The 23,244-nt window shown below is 47.1% G+C and overlaps 2 protein-coding genes across 2 annotated transcripts; both read left to right on the forward strand.

Annotated features, from left to right (window-relative positions):
* Positions 1-530: 530 nt before the first annotated feature.
* On the forward strand, positions 531-1,566 carry sdr42e1 (short chain dehydrogenase/reductase family 42E, member 1). Its single transcript, XM_068741389.1, is given in 3 exon segments — positions 531-545; positions 930-1,402; positions 1,404-1,566. Coding segments are annotated over 3 exon segments (651 nt in total).
* A 2,721-nt stretch (positions 1,567-4,287) lies between these two features.
* wtip (WT1 interacting protein) lies at positions 4,288-23,244 on the forward strand. Its single transcript, XM_068741837.1, has 8 exons — positions 4,288-5,668; positions 11,730-11,831; positions 19,433-19,500; positions 20,902-20,964; positions 21,312-21,442; positions 21,543-21,594; positions 21,867-21,935; positions 23,092-23,244. Exons 1-8 carry the CDS (start codon positions 4,288-4,290, stop codon positions 23,242-23,244), a joined length of 2,019 nt encoding a protein of 672 aa, XP_068597938.1.

Below are 23,244 nucleotides of genomic sequence, written 5' to 3' on the forward strand. Positions count from 1 at the left end.
CTCTTGCTCGCACGACGTCATTTTTCTACGCGACTTAAGTTGAGGTTAGTCCCAACAAAGATTATTATATATATGTATACTATTAGTAGTACAGTACATGCTGTGTAACGCTCTGTGTGCGTCGTTGCAGCCCCTTACCTGTGTTAGAGGACAGGTAGATATGCTGCTGTGTTCGTGACACAAAGCCCACGCACGAATATTACAAATTAATTCAGGTAAATGTATAGAGTAAAGTGAAATAAAAGCAATACAAAACGCTTTTTATAAAGGTTCAAACGTGTTAAGATAATACAATGTTATTGTTAAATAGATAAACAGAAACGCGACTATGAAATGTACAAATGTAATTAAACGTAAGCAGAGACGTCCTCTGCCTGCATTTAGGTGAGGTGAGAGGTGTGTTTGGGTTCTGAGGACGGGTTTGTGTCCGGTGACCAGAGGGTTGTGGGTGGATGATAATACAGTAATATAATATAATAATATAATATAATATAATACGGTACAACAAAGCAGCAGGGCAGACATGCGTTATGGGCTTCGACCACGTAGTGCTTCATACAAGAGCAACACAAGAGCAGCGTCTCTGGACCGTCTCTGGACCGTCTCTGGACCGTCTCTGGACCGTCTCTGGGCCGTCTCTGGACCGTCTCTGGACCGTTTCTGGACCGTCTCTGGACCGTCTCTGTACCGTCTCTGGACCGTTTCTGAACCGTCTCTGGACACAAGGAAACATTATTGACATTAACAGTAATCTGAGTAACGATTTAATATTGCCCTTGTCGTGCTACTTTACCACAAGGTGGCGCTATTGCACCTGTTCTGAACAGTTCCGTTTTAGGCAAAGATATTTACAGTTCCAGCTTTGTTAAAGTTGACGCATCTTAATGACTTTCCTGCAGACATTAATTCACATTTCGTTTCCCCTGCAGGCTGGCACGCTCCCGAATGGCCGCCGGATCGAGGCGGTGAACGTTGACGGCACGCAGAACGTCCTGGAGGCTTGCGTTAAACATGGCGTCTCCAGGCTGGTCTGCACCAGCGCCTTCAACGTGGCATTCGGAGGCCGAGTGATAAAGAACGGGGACGGAAGCCTCCCTTATCTGCCTCTCGAGCTCCACCCCGATCACTACTCCAGAACCAAGACCCTGGCCGGGATGGCCGTGCTAGGAGCTAACGGCGCGGTGCTGGAGGTCGGCTCCGGGGTCCTGAGAACCTGCGCGCTCCGTCCTGCGGGGATCTACGGGCCCGGCGAGCAGCGGCACCTGCCGAGGATAGTCGGCTACCGAGAAAAGGGGCTCTTCGCGTTCGTTTACGGTGAAGCCGGCAGCCCGGTGGAGTTCGTCCACGTGGACAACCTCGCGTCGGCACACGAGCTCGCCGCAGAGGCCCTGAGCGCCCAGGCGGCGGCGCTACTTCATCTCGGACGGCAGGCCCGTCAATAGCTTTGAGTTCCTCAGACCTCTGGTCGAGGGCCTGGGCTACGCGTTCCCCAAACGTTCCTCTCAGAAACGATTCGCCGCCTCGTCGGGCCGCTCTGTAACTTCCAGCCCCTGTGGTTTTAAATGATGGGGAATCAAACCGGCACCTCTTCACGTGCTCAAAGGTACCCGTCTAGCTGGGGTTGAACTCCGATTCCCCCATTGATATGAAAAATGCAAAAATGCTTGTCTGTTCTTTTTATTTAAATAAAAAGCTTCTTTTTGTTTTACTGTAACACCCGCTGTGTGAGAATAATATAATATTTACCTTAATGTCTTCATTTTTTATGTCAAACGTGTCTTTTTCCACAACATTTAGCATTTTAAAGCACGTGTCCTTTTTTTCTTGCTGTGTTTATGACGTTCTGAAAACTGCTGAATAAAACCTTCCCAGATAAATGCGTCTTTGACTCATGTGTGTTTCGACTGCTAACCTGGATGTAAGCTTGCAGTTTATTTTAGTTAGATAAACAGTTTATATTCCAGAAGACATTTGATCGGATAAATACTTCCTAGTCCATTTCATATGGCGACAGCGTATCTCACTAATAGCGTATTAGAAACACAAATGTTTGGCTCCATTTGTCAAATCTCAATTTAAAATCTTATTCAGCCTAATACGAGCTGAGAATGATTAATTTGTTTCTAAATGATATCTCTACTTGTATTTGGTTTCATTCTAGTGTGAGTCACGGGGCCAGCTCGTCCAATATTTAAACAGCGTTTTTAAAGTCTAGCAAATTCAGCCCATTAATCTGTGAAGCAATACAGTTTATCCTGATTAAATGTTTGCTCGGCCTGCAAGTAAATGAACGAGACGAAGTCCCGTCAAAATAAGTGACTGGTTCGGTAGGAAAACCTTCTTGAGCACGTGAAGCTACATCCCAGTCCTCGTTCCTTGGATGCAGCTCCCAGTCCTCGTTTCTGGGATGGAGCTCCCAGTCCTCGTTTCTGGGATGGAGCTCCCAGTCCTCGTTTCTGGGATGGAGCTCCCAGTCCTCGTTCCTGGGATGGAGCTCCCAGTCCTCGTTCCTGGGATGGAGCTCCCAGTCCTCGTTCCTGGGATGGAGCTTCTACTGGAAACGAGCTGCGAGACGCTCCAGTTTTGAAAGTGGTTGAAACGTCATCGTTGGTGCTGAAAAGTGTTTGAGATTCTACTAAAGCACAACGGATTGATCTGAATGCAGGGGTATCTCTTTCAGATGTCCCCTGTCCTCTCTAAAGCCTTCTCTTTCAGATGTGCTCTGTAAAGCTTTCTCTTTCAGATGTCCCCTGTCCTCTCTAAAGCCTCTTTTAGATGTCCCCTGTCCTCTGTAAAGCCTTCTCTTTTAGATGTCCCCTGTCCTCTCTAAAGCCTTCTCTTTTAGATGTCCCCTGTCTTCTCTAAAGCCTCTTTTAGATGTCCCCTGTCCTCTCTAAAGCCTTCTCTTTTAGATGTCCCCTGTCCTCTCTAAAGCCTTCTCTTTTAGATGTCCCCTGTCCTCTCTAAAGCCTTCTCTTTTAGATGTCCTCTGTAAAGCCTTCTCTTTTAGATGTCCCCTGTCCTCTGTAAAGCCTTCTCTTTTAGATGTCCCCTGTCCTCTCTAAAGCCTTCTCTTTTAGATGTCCCCTGTCCTCTGTAAAGCTTTCTCTTTTAGATGTCCCCTGTCCTCTGTAAAGCCTTCTCTTTTAGATGTCCCCTGTCCTCTCTAAGCCTTTTCTTTTAGATGTCCCCTGTCCTCTCTAAAGCCTTCTCTTTTAGATGTCCCCTGTCCTCTGTAAAGCTTTCTCTTTTAGATGTCCCCTGTCCTCTGTAAAGCCTTCTCTTTTAGATGTCCCCTGTCCTCTGTAAAGCCTTCTCTTTTAGATGTCCCCTGTCCTCTCTAAAGCCTTCTCTTTTAGATGTCCCCTGTCCTCTGTAAAGCTTTCTCTTTTAGATGTCCCCTGTCCTCTCTAAGCCTTTTCTTTTAGATGTCCCCTGTCCTCTCTAAGCCTTCTCTTTTAGATGTCCCCTGTCCTCTGTAAAGCTTTCTCTTTTAGATGTCCCCTGTCCTCTGTAAAGCCTTCTCTTTTAGATGTCCCCTGTCCTCTGTAAAGCCTTCTCTTTTAGATGTCCCCTGTCCTCTGTAAAGCCTTCTCTTTTAGATGTCCCCTGTCCTCTGTAAAGCCTTCTCTCTGCAGCCCCTCGCGGAGCTGCGCGCAATCATTGTTTCTCTCTGCAGCATTAACCACATTCCACAGAGGCGCAGCGCCTCCTCGTCTCCATCCTCGCATTCCTTTTACGCGAACGAGTCCCTGTCGTAAAACTACACTTTATTAACAATCGCGATATTTGTGCGAGCCGATACTTCAACGCAACCGATATTCACACAGTATTGGATTATTCAACCCACTTTTGATTTGTCCCAACAGTGGAATTGTGTGGAAATAAAGGGGGGGGGGGACCAACAAGGAGAAATTCCTCCGCGCAGCGCGCCATTGACTGTAAAAGACCTTTCAACTTAACAAAAAAAAAAAAAACACAACAGAAGTTGACAAACGCACCAAACGCACCAAACGCACCCCCCCCCCCCCCCCCGCCGGCCGGAGCTGTGAGGAAGAGTTTGGGTTTGAGTGGAGCTCAGCAGCAGAAGACGCGCCTCGGAGCGGCTTTCTAGAATAACCGTGGTTTGCTTTAAATGCGCGTCGGCGTGGGGGGTGGGCGGCGCGGGGGGGGGGGGTTGTTTTTGATTTCCATGTGAAACGCAATTAGTGCTCCGCCGTCGATAGTTCGGCTCCCGGACCGGAGCGCAGCGCGCTGAGCTTGTTTCTCTCGCCTCCAGAGCGCAACATGGAACATTACCAGGAGGATCTGGGACTCCGAGCCGGCGCGCTGATGGAGGAGCTCTCCCTGTTTGACGTGTACAAAGACGGGATGCGCCGCGCCAGGAGGGACTTGGTGATCAACCCAGACCTGGAGTTCTCCGCTCCGGCACCGATGAACGGCGCCTCCGTGCTCCACCGGCAGCATCACACGGTGGCCAATTCCACGTCGTGGAATAAAGTGTACAACGCGGCTCCGGTGCGCCCCGTGAGCTGCCACCGGGCCGTTCCTGTGGATTTCTGCGCGCCTCGACGAGACGCGCGCACCGAGGAGGGCTGCTGCGCCAAATCCGAAGTGGCTTTGCCGTGCTACACCGGCGCTTCCGAGCGGCACCGGAGGTTCTCCCTGGAGGCGCAGGGCCACCGGTACAGCACGGGCTGCGCGTTCGACTGCGTGCCCCTCAGCAAACCGGCGGCGGGTCTCACCGGCAACAGGTGCAACAGCGTTTGCATCACCGGCAACCACGACGGCAGGTACAACGCGACCAGCCCCCGGTCCAGCCTCGCGTCCTCGCTGCCCCCCCAGGAGCAGAGCCAGCGCGCCAGCCCGCGGAGCAGCGTGGCCGCGCCCGGGCAGGACCGGTACACGAGCCCCCGGTCCAGTGTGGTTCCCTGCGAGGGCAGCAGCGTCACCAGCCCCAGGTCCAGCTATGCCAGCACCGCCAGTGACACCAGTAAACACTCCAGCCCCCGGGCCAGCCTCCACAGCAGCAACCGCACCAGCGGCATCAGCATGGGCTACGACCAGAGGCACGCCAGCCCCCGGTCCAGCACGGCCAGCCCCCGGTCCAGCTACTCCGACTCGCGGTACGGGCCCGCGGCCAACCACGACCTGGAGGGGGCCCCGCTGGCGAGCCCCCGGTCGAGCATCTGCAGCCAGGGGGCCACGCCGAACTGCGTGGTGAGCCCCCGGTCCAGCATCTCCAGCCACAGCTCCCGGAGCTCCCGCAGCTCCCGGGGCTCGATGAGCACCTACCCGGACCTGCAGCTGCCCTCGCCCAGGGCATCGATGCTGGTGAGCGGCGCGCACGAGGACGCGCTGCTGCAGGACTGCGGCGACTCCAACGGGACGCAAAGCCGCGTCCACCTGCAGGGGCTGACGGCGGCGCCGGACCCCCTGCAGCAGGCGGCCCAGACGGGGGGGGCTGCGGAGATGAGCGCGGGGTGTCCGTCAGCCTTTAGTTATGGGATGTGTTCAAAGACGACCTCCACGGGCCAGAGGTTCAAGATGCCTTACCAGGTGACCCCCAGCCGAGAGAGCGGGCCGAGCCAGGCGGAGCGGCGGCTGGAGGCGCTCACCTTGGAGCTGGAGAAGGAGCTGGAGATGCACATGAAGAAGGAATACTTCGGTAGGTGTTCCTCAAGGGTGTCCTTCCATGTAGGAGAGGATGGAAAGCAAAACATGTTCCAGAATCACTTCTTCAGTTCTTAAATAGCATGCCTTGCCTTTATCCATGCTTTATTTCCCAGAGGATGCGGGTTCGGTTCCGTGGCCCTGAAAGCACACATCAATCCACGAGGTCACGTAACGTTTTACTGATTGTAGTACTTCTTCATTTGGTCACCGCGGCTCAGCTCCAGATCGGGTCCAGGTCGTCGTCCTCTGGTGTCCACGGTGTCCTCTGGTGTCCACGGTGTCCTCTGGTGTCTTTGGGACGCTGATGCTCCGACTCTCAAACGTCAGGCCTCACACAGAGATCTTTTGCAGCTTTTAAATGGCTGCACGCTGAAGGTTAAAGACAGATTAAAGTTAACAATCCAAAAGACTGGACCGAATTTAAAGTCAGCTTGCATGATGGACATTTCTCTCCGTTGGTTAATGTTGCTCCACCGAATACGAGGAATTCTCCATAGAGGTCTCGTAAACGTGTAATTGTAGTGATGTTTCAGTGCTGATGAGCCCAGGTTGTGTTTGCTGGTTCTTTTCTCCTAGTGATGGTTGTTGATTGAATATTTTTTAGTCTTTTAGAGTATTTTATTTATATATATAATGCGCTAATGCTACATTACCACTAACGGGCCCCTCTGTGGCAGATAAGAGTGGCTTTGCAGGGCAATGATAATTTCCGTCTTGGTAGAGCCAACATTTGCACAGCGCCGCACGGCGCTGAATGGACCCTTGTGTTCCGCCAGAACAGACACCCTTCGTTCATTCAGAGCCGGGCGGCCTGGATGGGTGGAAAATTCAGTTTCCCCGTGGAGGACAGGAGGATGGATCATGGTCCGTTTGTTTTGTTTTGTTTGTGCCTGATCGACATTTTTTGGGGTGCTGCCCCCCCCCCCCCCAAGTAGGGGCTGTGAGAGCAAAGTGTGTTTTTGGTTCATGAGCAGCAGCAAGCCTGACGAGGGAGTCGCCGTCGACTCTTGAATTAGCGGCCAGGCAAATGGCGGCAGCCAGAAAACAGTGGCTTGTTTTATAGTTGGTGCACTTGCTCAGAGTGAGGCTGTGAGATGGTGGTAGATTTCATTCATGGGGGCAGGTGAGAGGAGGAGGAGGAGGATGGAGGAGGAGGAGGATGATGGAGGATGGAGGATGGAGGACAGCAACGGGCAAATCAAGAAGATGGAGAAGTGACAGAGATAAAGGGGAGAGAAGCAAGAGGGTGGGGTCGGTTGGAGAGGACAGGGAGAGAGAAGGATGCTGCATGCTCAATGAAGTGGAGACATTTATGTTTCGGTTTCAGCAGTAGATTGCATGGGGGGGGGCTTTGGATGCCATTGTCCCCCACTGCCCAGCTCTAGCCCTTGCGTGGCCTATATTTGTTGTTGTGGTGAAGTATCTGTGAATCAACAGCTGGCCCAATACAGGGAGGGGAGCCCCCCCCCCCCCCCCCCCTGCTCCTCTCCACTGCCACCATTACCCCACCCCTCCCCCGTGAAGCCCTTCATTAACCAGCCAGTGGGGAGTCAGGCAGCACCAGACACTTGGCACACGATCTTGGCTGGCGGGCCAGACGTAGCTGGTGGGGGTCAAGTCTCATCACCTGCCTAGAATTATAATGGCTGTCGTCATGCACATGGGTGACATGCAGACACGCACGCACACGCACACACACACACACACACACATACACACACACACACACACACGCGCGGCAAAGCACTTCCATGTTTATTCTTGTTTATTGTTTTTCACAAATTGCAGCTGACATGAAATGAGATGCCTGGTTTACGCTCTGGTCCTTTAAACCCTTGTTATCGTTCAAACGCTCTGAGATCTGAGAGTGGAGCGCTCTCCTGTAATAACGTTTTTTTGGTACCGGAGCGATGCATGAATCAGTTCCCGTTAGACGTGCAGGGTTTACTTCCTTCTATGAGTGGCGCTGAGATTGTACCCGAGCGCTTGTTAAAGTTTCACGAGTAGGGCTGTGGAAACTCTGAGCACGCTCAGCGTTTTCAACGCGGCTAAAATAATTGTGTGTTTCCACAATTCTGGCTGAAATGAGAGATTGTTAATAACAGCGTCCATTCGGTATCACTATTACATCTGAAAATCAGATTTGTAATGCAAACGTTTGATCCTCCACTTTCCAGACGATACTAATCGCTTTGGTTTCATTTCATCATCGGAAACGTCGGTCACAGATTTATAATGAGAAGACGGCTATCTATAGAGGAGCACGACTGGTGCAGCTTTACTTCAAAGGTGCACGACTGCCTGTGCAACAAATGATAACCATATTATGTTTACCCTCACTGGGGGCAATTTTCCTCAGTGTGGAGAACACGTCTGTGATGCAAAATCAGATGTAGCCGTACCCAGAGGCAGGTAAATATAGTAGTATACAGTCTCATAAATAAATGATCCTCCTTTTTTGTTTAGCTGCTGAGTCAGAGCCAAAGACGTCAGTAATGTGTGGTTTTCTTTTAGATACTTCATGAGGGGGAATTCTTTCTCTGCGCTTTGACTCTTCCCATCGCGGCCCCTGGGATTGAGGGTATTTGGGCCAAACCACTGACCTTTGTTTTTTCCCGTGGAGGATCCCTCTATCCCCATGAGCCCTGACTGTCAAAGGGCAATTCAAAGAAATGAAACGGTTTGAGGGGGGGGGGGGGGGTGTTCTCATTCGCAATGAGGCTTGATAATTGTGCAGAGGAATATATCCAAGGTGAGATGAGGCTTACAGGCTGAAAACACACACCTGCTCTCTGGGCACGCATTTATCTCTCCTGTTGCTACCTACAAAATGTTTCTCACTTTCGAATGAAAAGGAAAAACGTGTGGGAGCTTTATCCAGTCTAACAGCTGTCGGCTGCGTAAGCCTGAAATTGACTGACAAATGTGCAGTCTGCATCTGGCTGGTCCAGATTGTTGAACGGCATAAGCAAGGGGCTTTAACTTCAGCATCTTTTATGAGTTGGCTACAAGCACACTGTCAGAAACAGCCCGAAGTCCAAGTATGAACCTAACAACGTTTTTCAGAATGAGATCTGCTGTCTCATTGAGTTTATGAAGAGGTTTGCTATTTATAAAGAGGCTTTATTCCAAGGCTGCTGAGCTTCAGTGATGATGATAAACTTGTGAGATTTCCTCTGGTGGAACGAGATGCTGCTGGGAGTCGTAGTTCTAGAGGAATGACGGTGCAGTAGTAAAGGCTCCAATATTAGCGAGCGTTAGCCGGCTTCCTCCTTCAGTGGTTTTACTGGGAGCATCCAAGAGTAGTGGAAGTATGGAGTTATAAACCTGAGGGGCGTTCAGGTGCCCGTCTTATTCCCCACCATTAACATCACCTTTTTTCAGTGAAATTAATCCAAGCTTAAGTCACACGTTGCACCCAGAAATGCAAATATTTCGGCAGCACTGGCTCTTTTTAACGAAATTAAAATGCTTGCCTCTTATAGCCAGAAGATTCCACCATTCTCCTCCAGGAGGCTCGTTCCTTCTCTCAATTCAGCCTGAAATATGTATTCAAGTCAAAGATAAGTCATTTATTCATGAGGGCGGGCGGGAGGAGGGATGCGAGCCTTGGGGAGCTGCTCCCTGTTGGGCTCTCATGTCCTGTAGGCACTGTGACCCAGGGCTCACCCCACCCAGGCGCTGACCCTGCCTTCCCTGTGGAATGTGACCCCAGCTGAGGTCGCCCTGTGCGTGAGGGTTTAGAGATCGTTTGTCTGCTGCTGCGTCCAAATAGTTTCGAGCCACTGTTTTTCTTCTGCTATCTTGTTTCTTCACTGAAAGGTCATAATAGTCCTGGTAGCGGGTTTGCTCAGGCTCAAGTCATCATCACTGGTGCACCAGTGGACTGGCTGACATGTCCCCCCCCCCACCTGGTCGGGTATTCTGTCAGGTCCTCTCTGTAAGTGCAGCGGTTTGACTTCACTGTAAAGTGAAGTTCATTAAATGATCCCTTCCCTTGCAGCCTCTCTCTAGTAAACTTCAGTGTCATTGTGTAAAAGCTGTTTGGTATGTTAGCCTAACTCTGAAACTCTGACATTGACATCTACAATTAAAAGTTTATAAGCTCTTAAAAGCGCAATATACAAAAGCGACAAGAAATCCCTTTTGTACACCCAGTGTGTCGAATTTAAAGTGTCCAGCAGGGCATTACAGATCACACTCGTCTCACTCTCCACTACGGCGGCTGTTAAAATCACGAGTGATCCTCTCGGGCTGTTCGCTTTGTTCGATGGCGGGGCATGTATTCCATTTGGGCTGACAGATTCCCCTAAATCATGGACACTGGTTCTTTTTAATTGGGAATACAAATACTCATGCATGACTGCAGCCACTGTCCTGCCTGGTCCACAGCAGAGAACTTGTTACGCGCTATGAGTGGGGCGGTCTCCTCACTGTGGTCTGGTGGAGAGACGTTGCGATACTCCAAAACAACAAAATGAATGTTCTTGGGGCTTTAGCTACCTTTTAAGAACACCTACTTGGTGTCATCATAACCTGTGGAGGATAAAATTATTATTTTTCAAAGGTTGATTTTCACAATAAACCTCTGATGAGCATCATCCTGTAAGAACGCAACACCTTCAGCCAGAGTTGTAATAGTTGTGCTTATTTCTTTTTTTTTTACATGAAGGATTGCTGTATTTCATGTTTTTCTGTGTTTGGCTTGAAGTCAGCAGGGCTCCTTTGGAAAAAGGAGTCAGTATTACCACAGTCAGCATTATTTTTAATCAGAAGCTGGGTGAAGTGGTTGGGTTGTTGCCAGTACGCTCAGTCAGATGTGAAGAAACTCCCCCCGCAGTCCTGATAATGGGCGATAAGTCCCTAATGAACAATAATTATTCATTGTTTGTTGGGCTTCAACTTTTAATTGAAATTATTATTAAAGATAAATAATTACAGTATTTTATTTTCAGTTTAGTGAGATATTATTTCAGAAAATCTTTTTTGTGCTCAATTAAGAACAGGGATGGGAATGCGGTCTAAGGGGTTACAAAGTTCTGTCTGATGTTTCCAGCAACTCACACAATAAAGTCAGAGGTTAGTTTGGGTCGATTGTGTCACAAACCCTGCAAGCTTTGACTCAGCTTCTCCTTTCCCTCAGCAAAAGCAGAAGCTCAAGGCTCTTAGTATTGTTGTCTAGCGTCCCTGAACGTCCCCTCCAGTCAACCACACTTCCTGCAGTGTGAAGCCAGACATTATAATGGCAAGCATGGTTATGAAAGATGTTTGGGGTTTCACACCAAAAAAGGGAAATCATTTTAAAAACATTATCAGTTTCACAGTGTTAAATAAATGGCTTTAACTTTCAATGAAAGGCACAACGGTGAGTCTGTAATAGCAGTTCAGAATTCAGACAGTTGGATTCTGTGATTTTTATTGTGATGTCATCCCCTGAAGGCAGCATGGCGTTGAATCTACCAATGAAAGAAGTGATGCCTTTTATTTCTTTACATGTTTTTGGCAGACTTTAAAACATTTTATTCCATGCATCATCTTGCAGCTTTTCTGCTTTGCGGGTTACAGGAGTTTCTGGAGCCTATCCCAGCTTGTTATAGGCGAGAAGCAGAGTACACCCTGCACACGTCGCCAGCACATAACGGGGCACTTTTTAAAAATAATTAGTTTTTAACTTTCCAGCATACCTCCAACAAAGTTTCCTGCATACATGGCAGGTGTTTGATTCTAATGGTGCTACGAATCTATCCATCCATGCATCCATTTTCCTGACCGCTTATCTGAAATCCGGGCCACAGGTCTTACTGGAGCCTATCCCAGCCGCCAGTCCATCGCACGGCCACACATAGACAGACAATCATTCATGCACACACTCACACCTGCGGACACTTTAGTATAACCAATTCACCTATGTTACATGATTTCTTTTGCGGTTGGAGAACCCTGGAGAACCCGGAGAGAACCCACACTGACACGGGGAGAACATGCAAACCCCTCACACACATATATGTATATGCATGATGACATGAACTTAACTGAGCATGTGTTTCTGACAGGTATCTGTATCAAATGTGGAAAGGGTGTGTATGGAGCCAGCCAGGCCTGCCAGGCCATGGGGAACCTGTATCACACTAACTGCTTCACCTGCTGCTCCTGCGGTAAGTAAAACTAATGAATGCACCATATTACCCTCGGTGACCAATGGGATGCCAGTCGGAACGGAAACCTCCTGGTCATGAGACAAATACCAATCTGTATATTTATCTATAGAATCCGGAGCAGCGTAATAAAACAGAGCGGCATTGTCTGAGCCCTTTTTTGAGCCTTTGGGCTTGAAACACAGTGAAGTGAAAACTGTCCTGCGTATTTATTGAGATATTTCTGCAGCGCTGCTGGTAGTATATCTGAAATGTCAGAAGGTGACAGAAGTAGTGCTGCATGATATGGCCCAAAACCAATGTCGATATGTATCTCGATATTCTGATTTCTCCTCTAAATCACTAAATTCAACTCTTTGAAGCATAAAATGACATGAGTGCTTTATAATGATTGAAGCAGACCCTTCTGTTGGATGGGGGGGGGGGGGGGGCAACCAAGTTAAGTTCAGTGAACCTTTTATTTCAAACCGGGCTGCTGCACTCACAAGCTTTTAAAAATACAAATACATAATTGCCTGGTAGTCACTTGCTTCGGTATATTTTCTGGTTTCTTTTTTCGTTTGGTGGAGGAGGAGAGAGTAACTCATACATTTTTTGGTCTCTCCACGCTCTTGGAGCTTTCTCCACACAGGCTGTTTTCTAGGTTTGGAAATCAGGTTGTCAAAGTCAAGACACTTTATAATTTATGACTAGCTGGCTACCCTGAAGGCTACGGACGGTTGTTGCACTCAACTTGAGAAAACATTTTATAATTCCTGTTGTTATTATTTGACTCATTTTAACTTGTGGGATAATCATACTCATCAAAGGACTTTCAATGGAAACAAGACCGCAAGGGCTTTTTTGAAATGCTCCTCTTAGACAGGATGTTTGACTCTATTCGTACTGTAATACATTCTACTGTGTGACTGTACTTGTACGTTAACATTCTATCTAATAAATATATTCAGCATCATCATCAAATACATTTGTGGCTGTAGCAAATATTGCTACTTTAAGCATAAACGTGGATCCTGTTTTTTCTTTTTGAAGTGTATGTTTGCTTATATATAGCAAATGCTAAATATTTAGAAATCAATTAATGTGGTACTTTAAAAAAAAGAAAAAATCTAATTAACTATTACAACCTGGTTCTCAGGCACATTTTCTAGTTCTAAGAATTTTTCTCGGCAATCGAAGCAGATGTATTTATTGCCTGTATTTTGTGTTTCCAGAGTTGACTAGGTTATGCCTGAGAATGATTTTAGACTTGCAGCAGTCAGACTCTCGTGGCTTCAAAGTGCCTTAATGTCTCAGGAGTTGTGTTTGGCAGTAGCTGCTGAAGCTGCAGCCTCTGATAACCAGACCAAATTGTCGAGACACACCGCATCTCAGAGCGCACACAAAGAACTAAAATAGTGACATTATTTTGTCTGTAATTAAATCTCTCTCGGGCTCATAGTATTGGTGTGTGAGTGTGTGTGTGTGTGTGTGTGTGTGTGTGTGTGTGTTTTGGATGTCCCCGTCACCTGACCTCAGCCATCCTCTCCTGTTTCCCAGGGAAACAAGAGGATGATGTTGGTGGAAAGCTTTTTAGCCAGGTTGCTCCTTTCATATGTGCACTATGCAGGGATACTGATCCTCCGAACCTCCCCTCCGGCGCTGGAAGAGCTGCCTATAATTTACATGTAACAAAAGCTGCATACTTTCCGATTTATTGTGTACCACAGAGAATGAGGGGCCAGATGCTGAGGGTCCAGTTGCTGAAGTTTGCCATGAAAAAAAAACAGCTGCTGGCCCGATTTATGTGTAAGTCCCGTTCTAGGGTTTATTTTTGGGGTTTAAGAAGCTGCTGCAAAGGATGAAGCGAAGTAAAGACACAGATCTTTAAATCAAGGATAGCCAGATCATTTCCTCTGAAGACTAAGAATACGCAGCGAACAACTGGATTACTTCTGAGGATTATAAAAATACTTTGTGGGACATAATTGATGTTAGACAGTAAACCTCAGACAGAGAGGGGAATTATATCTGGTGAACAAGGTGGCCAGGGAATCAAGCCGTCCCTTCCAATCTACCGGTCCAGGAATGTTTGATTTAGGAACCAACAAGCTGGCAGTCCCCAATGTGGTGGTGCACCATCTTGCTGGAAAATGATGGCTGGTTGAAGGCCATCTAGCTGTGGTGCCCACATGCTCAGTCAAGAGGTCAAGGCAAACATTTGCAGCAACTGATGGTCCAATGATTCGACTGTACGTCATCCCACACCACACATTGACCTTTGGACTATCTGGATGAAGTTTCCTCGTCACAAGGGGGTGTTCTGACCCCCCCGATTCTTACGTTATATGTATTCAGTTTCCCTGAAACGTGACGCTTTTCGTCGTTACTAAAACAAACTCGAGTGAGGAACATTTCCCTCTCAGAGATTCGTTCCAGCACGGTAACTGCACACTCTTTTTGTCTTGCACTTTGTGAGCAGCATGCAATCACAAGTTCTTGTGTTGAACTTTATGCACTGGTGATCTGGCAGCGCTGCGGATGGACTTAGCTGGAGAACGGCCAAAGGCTTATCTTACACGACCGATGTTTTCCTCAGACGTTTTTGGCCGTCCACTCCTTTCTTTATCCAACACTTCTTATTCCATTCTTAGTTCTGGAGTTCCGCTGAGTCTGTGTATCCGATTTTACGTACCAAAGAAATTAACCACGATAAACGTTGTCTTGAGAAGTACCGGTAGACATTTTTTCGCTTTACCCATTTCATCAACAAGGTATCTGAAATACAAAATGGAATGTAATTGAAAACTTTGAACTGAGTACATTCAACAAATCCAACTCAGATGTCTCATATATGGCCTTTGGAAATTTGTATAGAGACTTTATGGATACTCTGTATTTTTACTTTTATCGTGGAAATTGTGTCTGAAATTGGCTAACGTGTCGGAGAATTGGCCGTTTCATCCTCTGAAGATGGTTTATTGGTAAAGTAAATGCTGTGATGTATCATTTGACCTCTTGTGAATGGGAATGTTTTCTTTCTAGCACTGTTTTGAAGGCCTCTGAGAAGTTTAGTTTCAAAGTGCCTGCACTTGTCAAAACACAATCTGCTGATTTATCAGGAGCTGCGTTCCTGTGTTGCTCTTTGTTTTTTGGTTTCTTTCTTCTTTTTTTTTTTACCCCATCTTGGGTAGGGTCCTCCTGATGTCTGGCGCTCCACAGTGAGGCTGAGTTTGCTGAGACATTGCTCACTGGTAACCTTGGGCTTTGTTTAACCATGCATAATTGAGCCTCCTCTTGGCTTACTCCCATGGTTGCACCCTTTTTTCATAAAATGGCCAAGAATGCAAACTACCCCCTCTGCTTCAGCTGGCATTTCCTGGAGGACCTCAATCAGACAGTCACAGTGTGCACCAGCGCTTATCAGCGTTGGAAAAACCCTGGCCTAGCCGACATAAGATGGCACAAAAATAGCTTCAGATGCCATTATTTATAGAGCAGGACATGTAAATACAGAACAGGACAGTATGGAGGGACGCATATTGTTTTTACTACTGCAAACTGATGCATGATTTTTACAGAAAAAGTTTTTTTTTTTTTAAGTAATTTTCATGAAAAATGTTTTCTGTAGCACCACAATGCAATTGTTTTGCGATTTACATCTTGCACCTGGCTGTAATGTGCTGGTGTGTTCAGCCCTAGTGAAACTGATGCACATTTTGTTGTAATGTTAAATAGAAGTTCTCTCACACCCAACCCATAAACAATATGCTTCAGTCTGACGGAGCAGACTGGTAGACTGCTGACTCATTTCTGTTTCAGTAATTCAAACAGTCTCTGAGAGCATTTGCAGGAGAAGACGGCTCAGGGGGGTGGATTTCGTAAATCTTTCACCGCCACTGTAAAATGAGGAGAGTCCAGTCCTACTCTGGTCGACGGGACTGATGCTGTATGTTTACATACACACTAATTTTACTTGCACAAGTACTCACAAAAGGACTTGGATGAAGGAGAAATCTTTGACAGACGCTGTCATCTTTTATACATCTCAAATTTACAAATTTATGCTACCTGGCAGGTTGTCCATAGAGATTTCAAAGGTAACAAAATCAGTATTATCAATTAGCATTTGAAATGTTTGATGGGAATATTCTTGCTGTAATAATGGAATAAACAGAGTGTCAGGCCAACATCGAATACAGTATTAGCGATGGAGCGTTCAAGTAAATATTTGTTGAGCATTATCAGTAGCCAGGCCAGTGCCCAGCGGCCAACAAACCTGCAGTACGCATACATGAACAGGGTGAGCAGTCAGGTCAGGGTTTTTGTTCAAACTGTGCAGTATCAGGACATCCAGTTTTTATATTGCAGATGATTGAGAAAAAAAAAGAAGACATTTTGATGCGGAATTTAAAAGTATTTTTAAACTTATCCAGCATATTGGCAGCTTTAACAGGCTTGAAGCCCGACCTTGAATCCTACAAGCTTAACCGCATTGAATGAATCGAAAATGCTTTATTTTAAGTACACAGTTGTGCGGACCCTCATTCATCCAAGGCATGGCAATTCCAAGGGTTTTTTAATTAGAAAGCAACTGGACTTGTTGAAAGGTGTTTCAACTTTCATCCCAGAGACAAAATCTTCCCATTTAAAAAGTAGTCATGTTGCTTTCTACCTTCCGCTAAAATACTGCACAGGTATAGAAATGTAATGCTCTCATTGGAGCGCTCTTACTTATGTACGTTGGATAAAGTGATTGCAGGATTTATTTTGTTAGTAAAGAAGAACACAGAAAACAAAGATTCACATCCTGCTTTGATGATGGCAGAGAACTCACACTAGGACATGAAGTATTCTTTTATAATGTTTGGTGTTGATTACGTTGTACATCCAACATGACCCAAGGCTCCAAGACTGCCCATCCACACCCGTTTTATTTTTATTTCATTGAAGCGAACACCTAAAAAGTCCTGTACAGCTCATTTAGCTACCAATTAATGTCACTAGTTTATTCGTGGAAACAAGAGGGTTCCACTTTCGTATGTTTGAACATCAACGCAGCCGCTATCCCAGAGGGAACAGTGGAGGAATAAGGACTGTGCCTTTTGTCCACTTTCACCAAACTAAAACTAATTTCCATGGCAACAACATCATTCAAGATGTTGTTGTTCATTCAGAACAAGCTGCATTTCCAAAATGACCAAAAATTGGAGCCAGCCAGTCTGAGGGACTGGAGAGGTCAAGGCCTTGAAACCTCCACAGCAACAGTTTGTTTGTTTGTTTTGCAGCAAAGGCAAAAGGACAGAATCGGTTTTATTATGTCCCCTTTAGTTATCTTATCTGTATTGATATTGAAAGAATTTTATTTGCATTCATTCAACCACTTTTATCTTCATCAGGGCCTCATTTGGAGCTCACGTTGTCCACTTCCATTCGCCATGCATGCAGTCGTATACAGAGGTCACAAGTTTGTCTCTCTAGAAGCTGAGGATAGCTCGTAATGTGGAACCAGAGCTGCCGGCTCCATCGCTTACTGCCCGATGAGGAGGTTCAGGCTCTCTGTCTGGTGACAAAGGGCCAGAGGAGAGGAGGCACGGAGCCCTCCCCCTCCCTTTCTCTGTGAGGGAAGCGGGCAGAGAGCGGGTGTTGGAGAGGTGTGTGTGTGGGGGGGGGGGGGGGGGGTTGAATGGGACCAGCTAGTGACCTCAGACAGAAAGAATGTCCCCGTTTGCTCAGTTGGCCCGCTCCCCTAGCAGCGCTCCACACAGCCATCAGCCCTGGGTCCTTTGTTTTCACCATCCAGAGCCCAAGCTCCAGACCAGAGGCCACGGACGAGCACACGGCTACAGCTCACAGCGCCTGCTACCGCGCTGATCACTGTAAGCTCACTTTTCCTGCACTGTCTCTTAATATGATGGACTTCCTCATCCTGCCCCCCCCCCCCGCCCAAAAAAAAAGAAATGCTAATTGATCTTCAGTCTCAAAGTCTTGAAACTCTCACCTATTGTGTGGACAGCATTCCTGGGCTGCTCCAGCCATTTATGTGGGTGTTAATGTATTGCCGTCTCCCAGCGTTGTGACACCATGTTTGTGTGGGAAATACAGCGATTGCATAAATTACATTGTAAAAAAAAATAAAAAAAAGAGGAAGGGAGTGAGTCGGTTTCCCAAGCTGTGATAGCCATAAAATCACTGGTGGCTTGAGACAACAATTACATCTCCGTAATGCAGCAGATTTATGAGCTTCGTTTGCCAGGCCGGGATGAAGTCGCCGCGCTGCCAGACACCACTGCTGTTGAATGGGCAAGCAGGGGGCTGCAGAAGCCAACCCACAGCAGGACGTTCTTTTACGGTTTGATTCAGACTTGGATTCTGATGAATGAAGACTCACTGAGAGGAATTCAGCCACACTCAAAGCTGGAGGCTCAGCATGCTGAACCTTGGGCCCGCTGTGGTTTGGGCCTGTTCCCCTGGACATGTTTTGCAAAAGGCAAAATTACAACCAATGTGATGAACATTTGGAACCATCCGGAGAAAATCACAGCTGATTTTTGAGTATGTTGTAGAATAATGAGTAAAATAAAGAGAAGAAGAAAGCGTTATTTTTGTCATTGATACACAACGGGCCCCTTGAAGCAACCACACATGCAGGGGCCCGAGCATGCGGAGAGGGAAGAGAACGAAGGCGCCGCCGTGATCGGCGCACCCGGAGCAGTATGGGGGCACGGTGCCTTGCTCAAGGGCACCTTGGCAGTGCTCTGGAGGTAGACGGGCCCCTCTCCAGCCACCAGTCCATACTCCACATTTAGTCTGTGCTGGGACTCGAGCCGGTGAACCGGTGGACTTCTCCGCCTGTAGAACTACGCTGCTGCACAGGTTCTAGTTTGCAGGGGGGGCTGCTGGAGGTGTTCTCATTAGGAAAGAGGCACAACATGACCTTTTTGATACCGATACAAATCACGCATCATATGCATCATGGTGATGCAGTAATACGTTAATGTCACAGCCCAGTTCGTGTGTGTCAAAGTTAGCGACATAGAATATATTTATTAGATAGAATGTTAGAGTACAAGTACAGTCACACAGTAGCATGTATTACAGTACAAATACAGTCAAACATCCTGTCTAAGGGGAGCATTTAAGCCCTTACCGTCTTGTTTCCGTTGAAAGTCCTTAGTACATAAATCATCGACATTTAACAATACAAATAAAAATAAAACCAATATTAAGTCTGTTGCTGTTGGTCTGTCTGTGAACTGTGCTGCAGAGGTGATGGGGGGGGGTGGAAAGTAGCCTTTTGTATTGATTATGCATGGGATATGACTAGAATTCTATTGGGATCAATGACTGTGGTAATTGAATGGGGGCTCAGGAACGATGCTGCCTGGTGTCAGATGCTCTCCAAAGAACAACAGATCAATCAAACAGGCGTCCTTTAAACTTGGTGGGGGGACGGGTCTTGGGCTGGAATACTTCTTCCTTCCTGACCGCTTTTGTCCATTCCCTATTGTACAAATGTATTTCCTGACAGAGGCTGTTGCAACATTATGCAATGACGGCTTCCGCAACCGCTCCATCTCCAAAAAATGAGATGTGGACTTCATTTGATGTCTGTCTTCCAGGACGACGGCTGCGAGGGAAGGCATTTTACAACGTCAATGGGAAAGTCTATTGTGAGGAGGATTTCCTGGTAAGTCACACGTGTGTTTAGGATTATTGATTAAGACAGGATGGGGGTGTGACATTTTGACAATGTATTATCTATCCGAACCGCAACAACAACCGAGGAGCAGCCATTAGCAGTTAGCAGCTAACCGAAATACGAAGAAGAAAATCTACAGAAAAAATACCAAATTGGGGAAACAAAAAAAGTTCCAGGATTTTTCCTCAGCCTTCAAACAGAGGATGTATTTAAACACCGAGCAACGCACCAACAGTTTGGTTTCTGCTTCATGGTTGGGTGACGGAGGAGCAGGTGGAAAAGAGCGCCACGCACTTTTGGGCACATTCTGCGAGCCTTCAGAGGAAACAGACATTGAGGCTACAATTGGGAATTTCTAGCACCACTCCTCCAATTCACTCTAATTTCCCCAAATTTCCCAAAGGAGCTTAATTACCCCCCCAAGCTGCCCCCTGGAACTCACCATTAAGAGTGGGAGGAGGGCTGCTGTGGCTTTCAGGCTCTTGGTCCATCTGTTTCGGGTTAGCGGGGCAGACACAAGAGCCGCTCTCACGTCGACGGTGGCAACAAGATGAACGCATGTCTGACAATTCTGATGATGCTTTTAGCATATCTGCATGTGATGCTGCTATTATCATTTTGAATAACATATCGCAAAATTAATTCCAAATGCAAAGGATTGATGGAAGCAGCTTTATAATGCCGACATGAGATGAGACTAATCCTCTCCCAGCTTCCCCAGTGTTAAGACTTGACTTGTCTGGCCTGCCATCTCAGGGTTCTCTTTGTGGTTGGGGGGGGGGGGGGGGGGGGGGGGCATATGGCAGATCTGGAGTAGAGATGTCAGGGCAGGGGGCAAACTGCCCATCACCAACTCCAACCTCCACCTGGTAGCGAAGTCTCCTCTATCTCCATCCCCCCATTCCGTGTCAGCAGGTCATGACCCTGAGGGGTTTGTGAGCTGCAGATGGTCACCTTCATGATCTGCCTGTGCTCAGGGTGTAAGGGAAAGGAGCCGTTGATGTGATGAGGGGTGTTTTGTTCCCTCCAACACACACAAGGCACTTCACACTACACCAAGTACCGGTAGTCAAGTGGAGACGGCTGCTGACCGACAAACAGTTGGCAACTCCTAAATGGAGAATACATTTAAATGTGTGAATATGAGGATTATTATATGAGGAAAATCAGATTAGCAGTCACAGGTTGCTCCTGCATGTTGAACCTGTCAGCTGTGAGACGGAGGATCCGGAAGGAAACCTCGCTCATATTAACTGAAAGAGAGCACCAGCACCCTCTATAGATGAGTGATGGGCTGAAACAGGTTCATGAAACGGGTTGGGAAGCACCTCTCAACTCAAAATACACTTCTGGGGATAATCCATTATTTGTGTCCCGTCTCATCCACAGTACTCGGGTTTCCAGCAGACGGCTGAGAAGTGCTTCGTGTGTGGACACCTCATCATGGAGATGGTGAGCGCTTCAAACAGAGAAGGCAGAACAAAGAGTCGATCTCTGTGTCATTTGACATTCCCCCCTCCCTGTGAGCCAGGATTGTCCAACTTTACACTATGTAAAGTTGGAACACAGCGATTGAAAGCTGAAAAAAGATGCTAATCATTAGCATGTTCTTTGTTAAGTTGCTGTGTAGAGTTATGGTTAGTGTTCATGCTGACCTGACCTCCGACCCAGGACAGTCAAGGAGCTGCCCGATGGTGGCCTGTCATGTTGCAGCATGAATCCCAAGACCACACTCACGCGTCTGCTTGCTACCTTGTGTGTTTTTCTTCTGTGTGTGTGTGTGTGGGGGGGGTGTCTAGATTCTTCAGGCGCTAGGCAAGTCTTACCATCCTGGCTGTTTCCGCTGCGTGGTGTGTAAAGACGGTCTGGATGGGGTGCCTTTCACTGTGGACGTTGAGAACAACATCTACTGTGTCAAAGACTACCACACGTAAGGAGCACGTCGCTCTGTTCCACACACCGATGACACAACGATGACGCGTGAGTGAATTTGGTCTTGTTTGTGACTGCTGCTGTCTCCCCTGGAACAGGGTTTTTGCTCCCAAGTGTGCTTCTTGCAACCAGCCCATCCTTCCAGCCCAGGTAAGGCCATCCAAGTGTGTCAACATGTTGTTCTTGTTGTTTATTGTCAATATTACCTGCCACGGGATACTAATGCTGGATCGTCCCGGCTGCTACTAATATGGAGCGCGTCAAACTACAAACGAATATCTTTTATTAGTCACGCTATTTCAAAATACCATTCGATGAAATGTTGAAATGAAAACATTGAAACAAAATTGCTGAGAGAAATGTCGTCGTAAGCCTGATGCCATGATGATGATGGCTTTTCCTCTTTGTGATTTGTCCCACAGGGGTCTGAGGAAACCATCAGGGTGGTCTCTATGGACAAGGACTACCATGTGGAATGTTACCGCTGTGAGGTATGAGTTTGAGAATTTAGCCGTGCATATGATTTGACTCACCTCCAGTCTATAATGAAGCAGACACATCCATGTGCACACCCACAATTGTGCAACGAGACTAGAGCTTGTTGCTGAGTGTGAATCACCCCCGCCGTCTGTTGTGCAATTAAAAGCACAGGATATCAACCTGGAGTTACAGATCAAGGCCGTGACTCATCCGTAAGAACATTCCAGCGTTGAGCTCTGAACTCTGGGGGCTTATCGCTTGTGAAACCATCCTGCCGCTCACCGTCATCAGACAGTTCAAGCGTATAAAGAAACATCTCAAATTAATATTTCATGTCACCCTGCAAGTGTTGCTTTTTGGCATTGTGGATTTGATAAGGAAGAATCCTCATGATCACAATGAGACAAATTGATTTGCTTGGTTAAACTGATGTCCCACTTCATAGCAATGATCATTATGTAAGCGGTGGGCAATCATTCAGCCGATTAGCAGCAGGCGGGGTGGGGGGGGGGGGCAGCCTTGTGTACAGAGGATGGGGAAAGTCCAAGGCTGAATCATCCTGGAGTTTGTCAAATTATGTTGCTATAGTTTTATCTTCCTCCAGTGTGCTTTCATTTAACTTGAATACAAATCAATACTGAGCAGAAAATAATGAGATAAGAAGAAAGTTGTATTTGTAATACTTAATCATTTTATGTGGACTTTACACAACAAATGCATAAAAGATTCAGCGTCTAGGAGGTGCACAAAAGGAGCTTATCTTATATACTGTATGCGTTGCATTCCAGGTCAGCACAATAAGGCTCCCGTAAATTATCCACATGACTGTGGCCACCACAGAATTGCATCAGACCCTCCCTCACCCTCTGCTGATTACATTTCAACATTACTGTGTGTGACAATTGTGGGAAGTCAGTGAACTTCACGTTAAATGAAATAATATATTTTGAATAACATACAAAAATACATGTTTACATTATATAGGGCGAGCTTCGCTTTGCTGGCGAGGCTATATGAAAAGGTTATAACTTGTGTCTACCGGTACCCGCCGAGGCCGTGTCTAAACTCATTGTAACTCATTTGATTAACCGTTACACAAAATGAGGGTTTAGCAGCTCCTATTTTTTGTGGTGCGCTCATGCTCCCCTCTTCTTGCCATTCTTCCAGGACTGTAATCTCCAGTTAAATGATGAAGAGGGACACCGCTGTTATCCACTGGAAGGCCACTTGCTCTGCCACGGCTGCCACATTCACCGGCTCCAATCACAGGTCCCTGCCCACCTGCCCCCCAGCTACCCCCTCCATGTTACAGAGCTGTGA

The sequence above is a fragment of the Brachionichthys hirsutus genome, chromosome 1, assembly GCF_040956055.1.
Source record: "Brachionichthys hirsutus isolate HB-005 chromosome 1, CSIRO-AGI_Bhir_v1, whole genome shotgun sequence".
Lineage (NCBI taxonomy): Eukaryota > Metazoa > Chordata > Actinopteri > Lophiiformes > Brachionichthyidae > Brachionichthys > Brachionichthys hirsutus.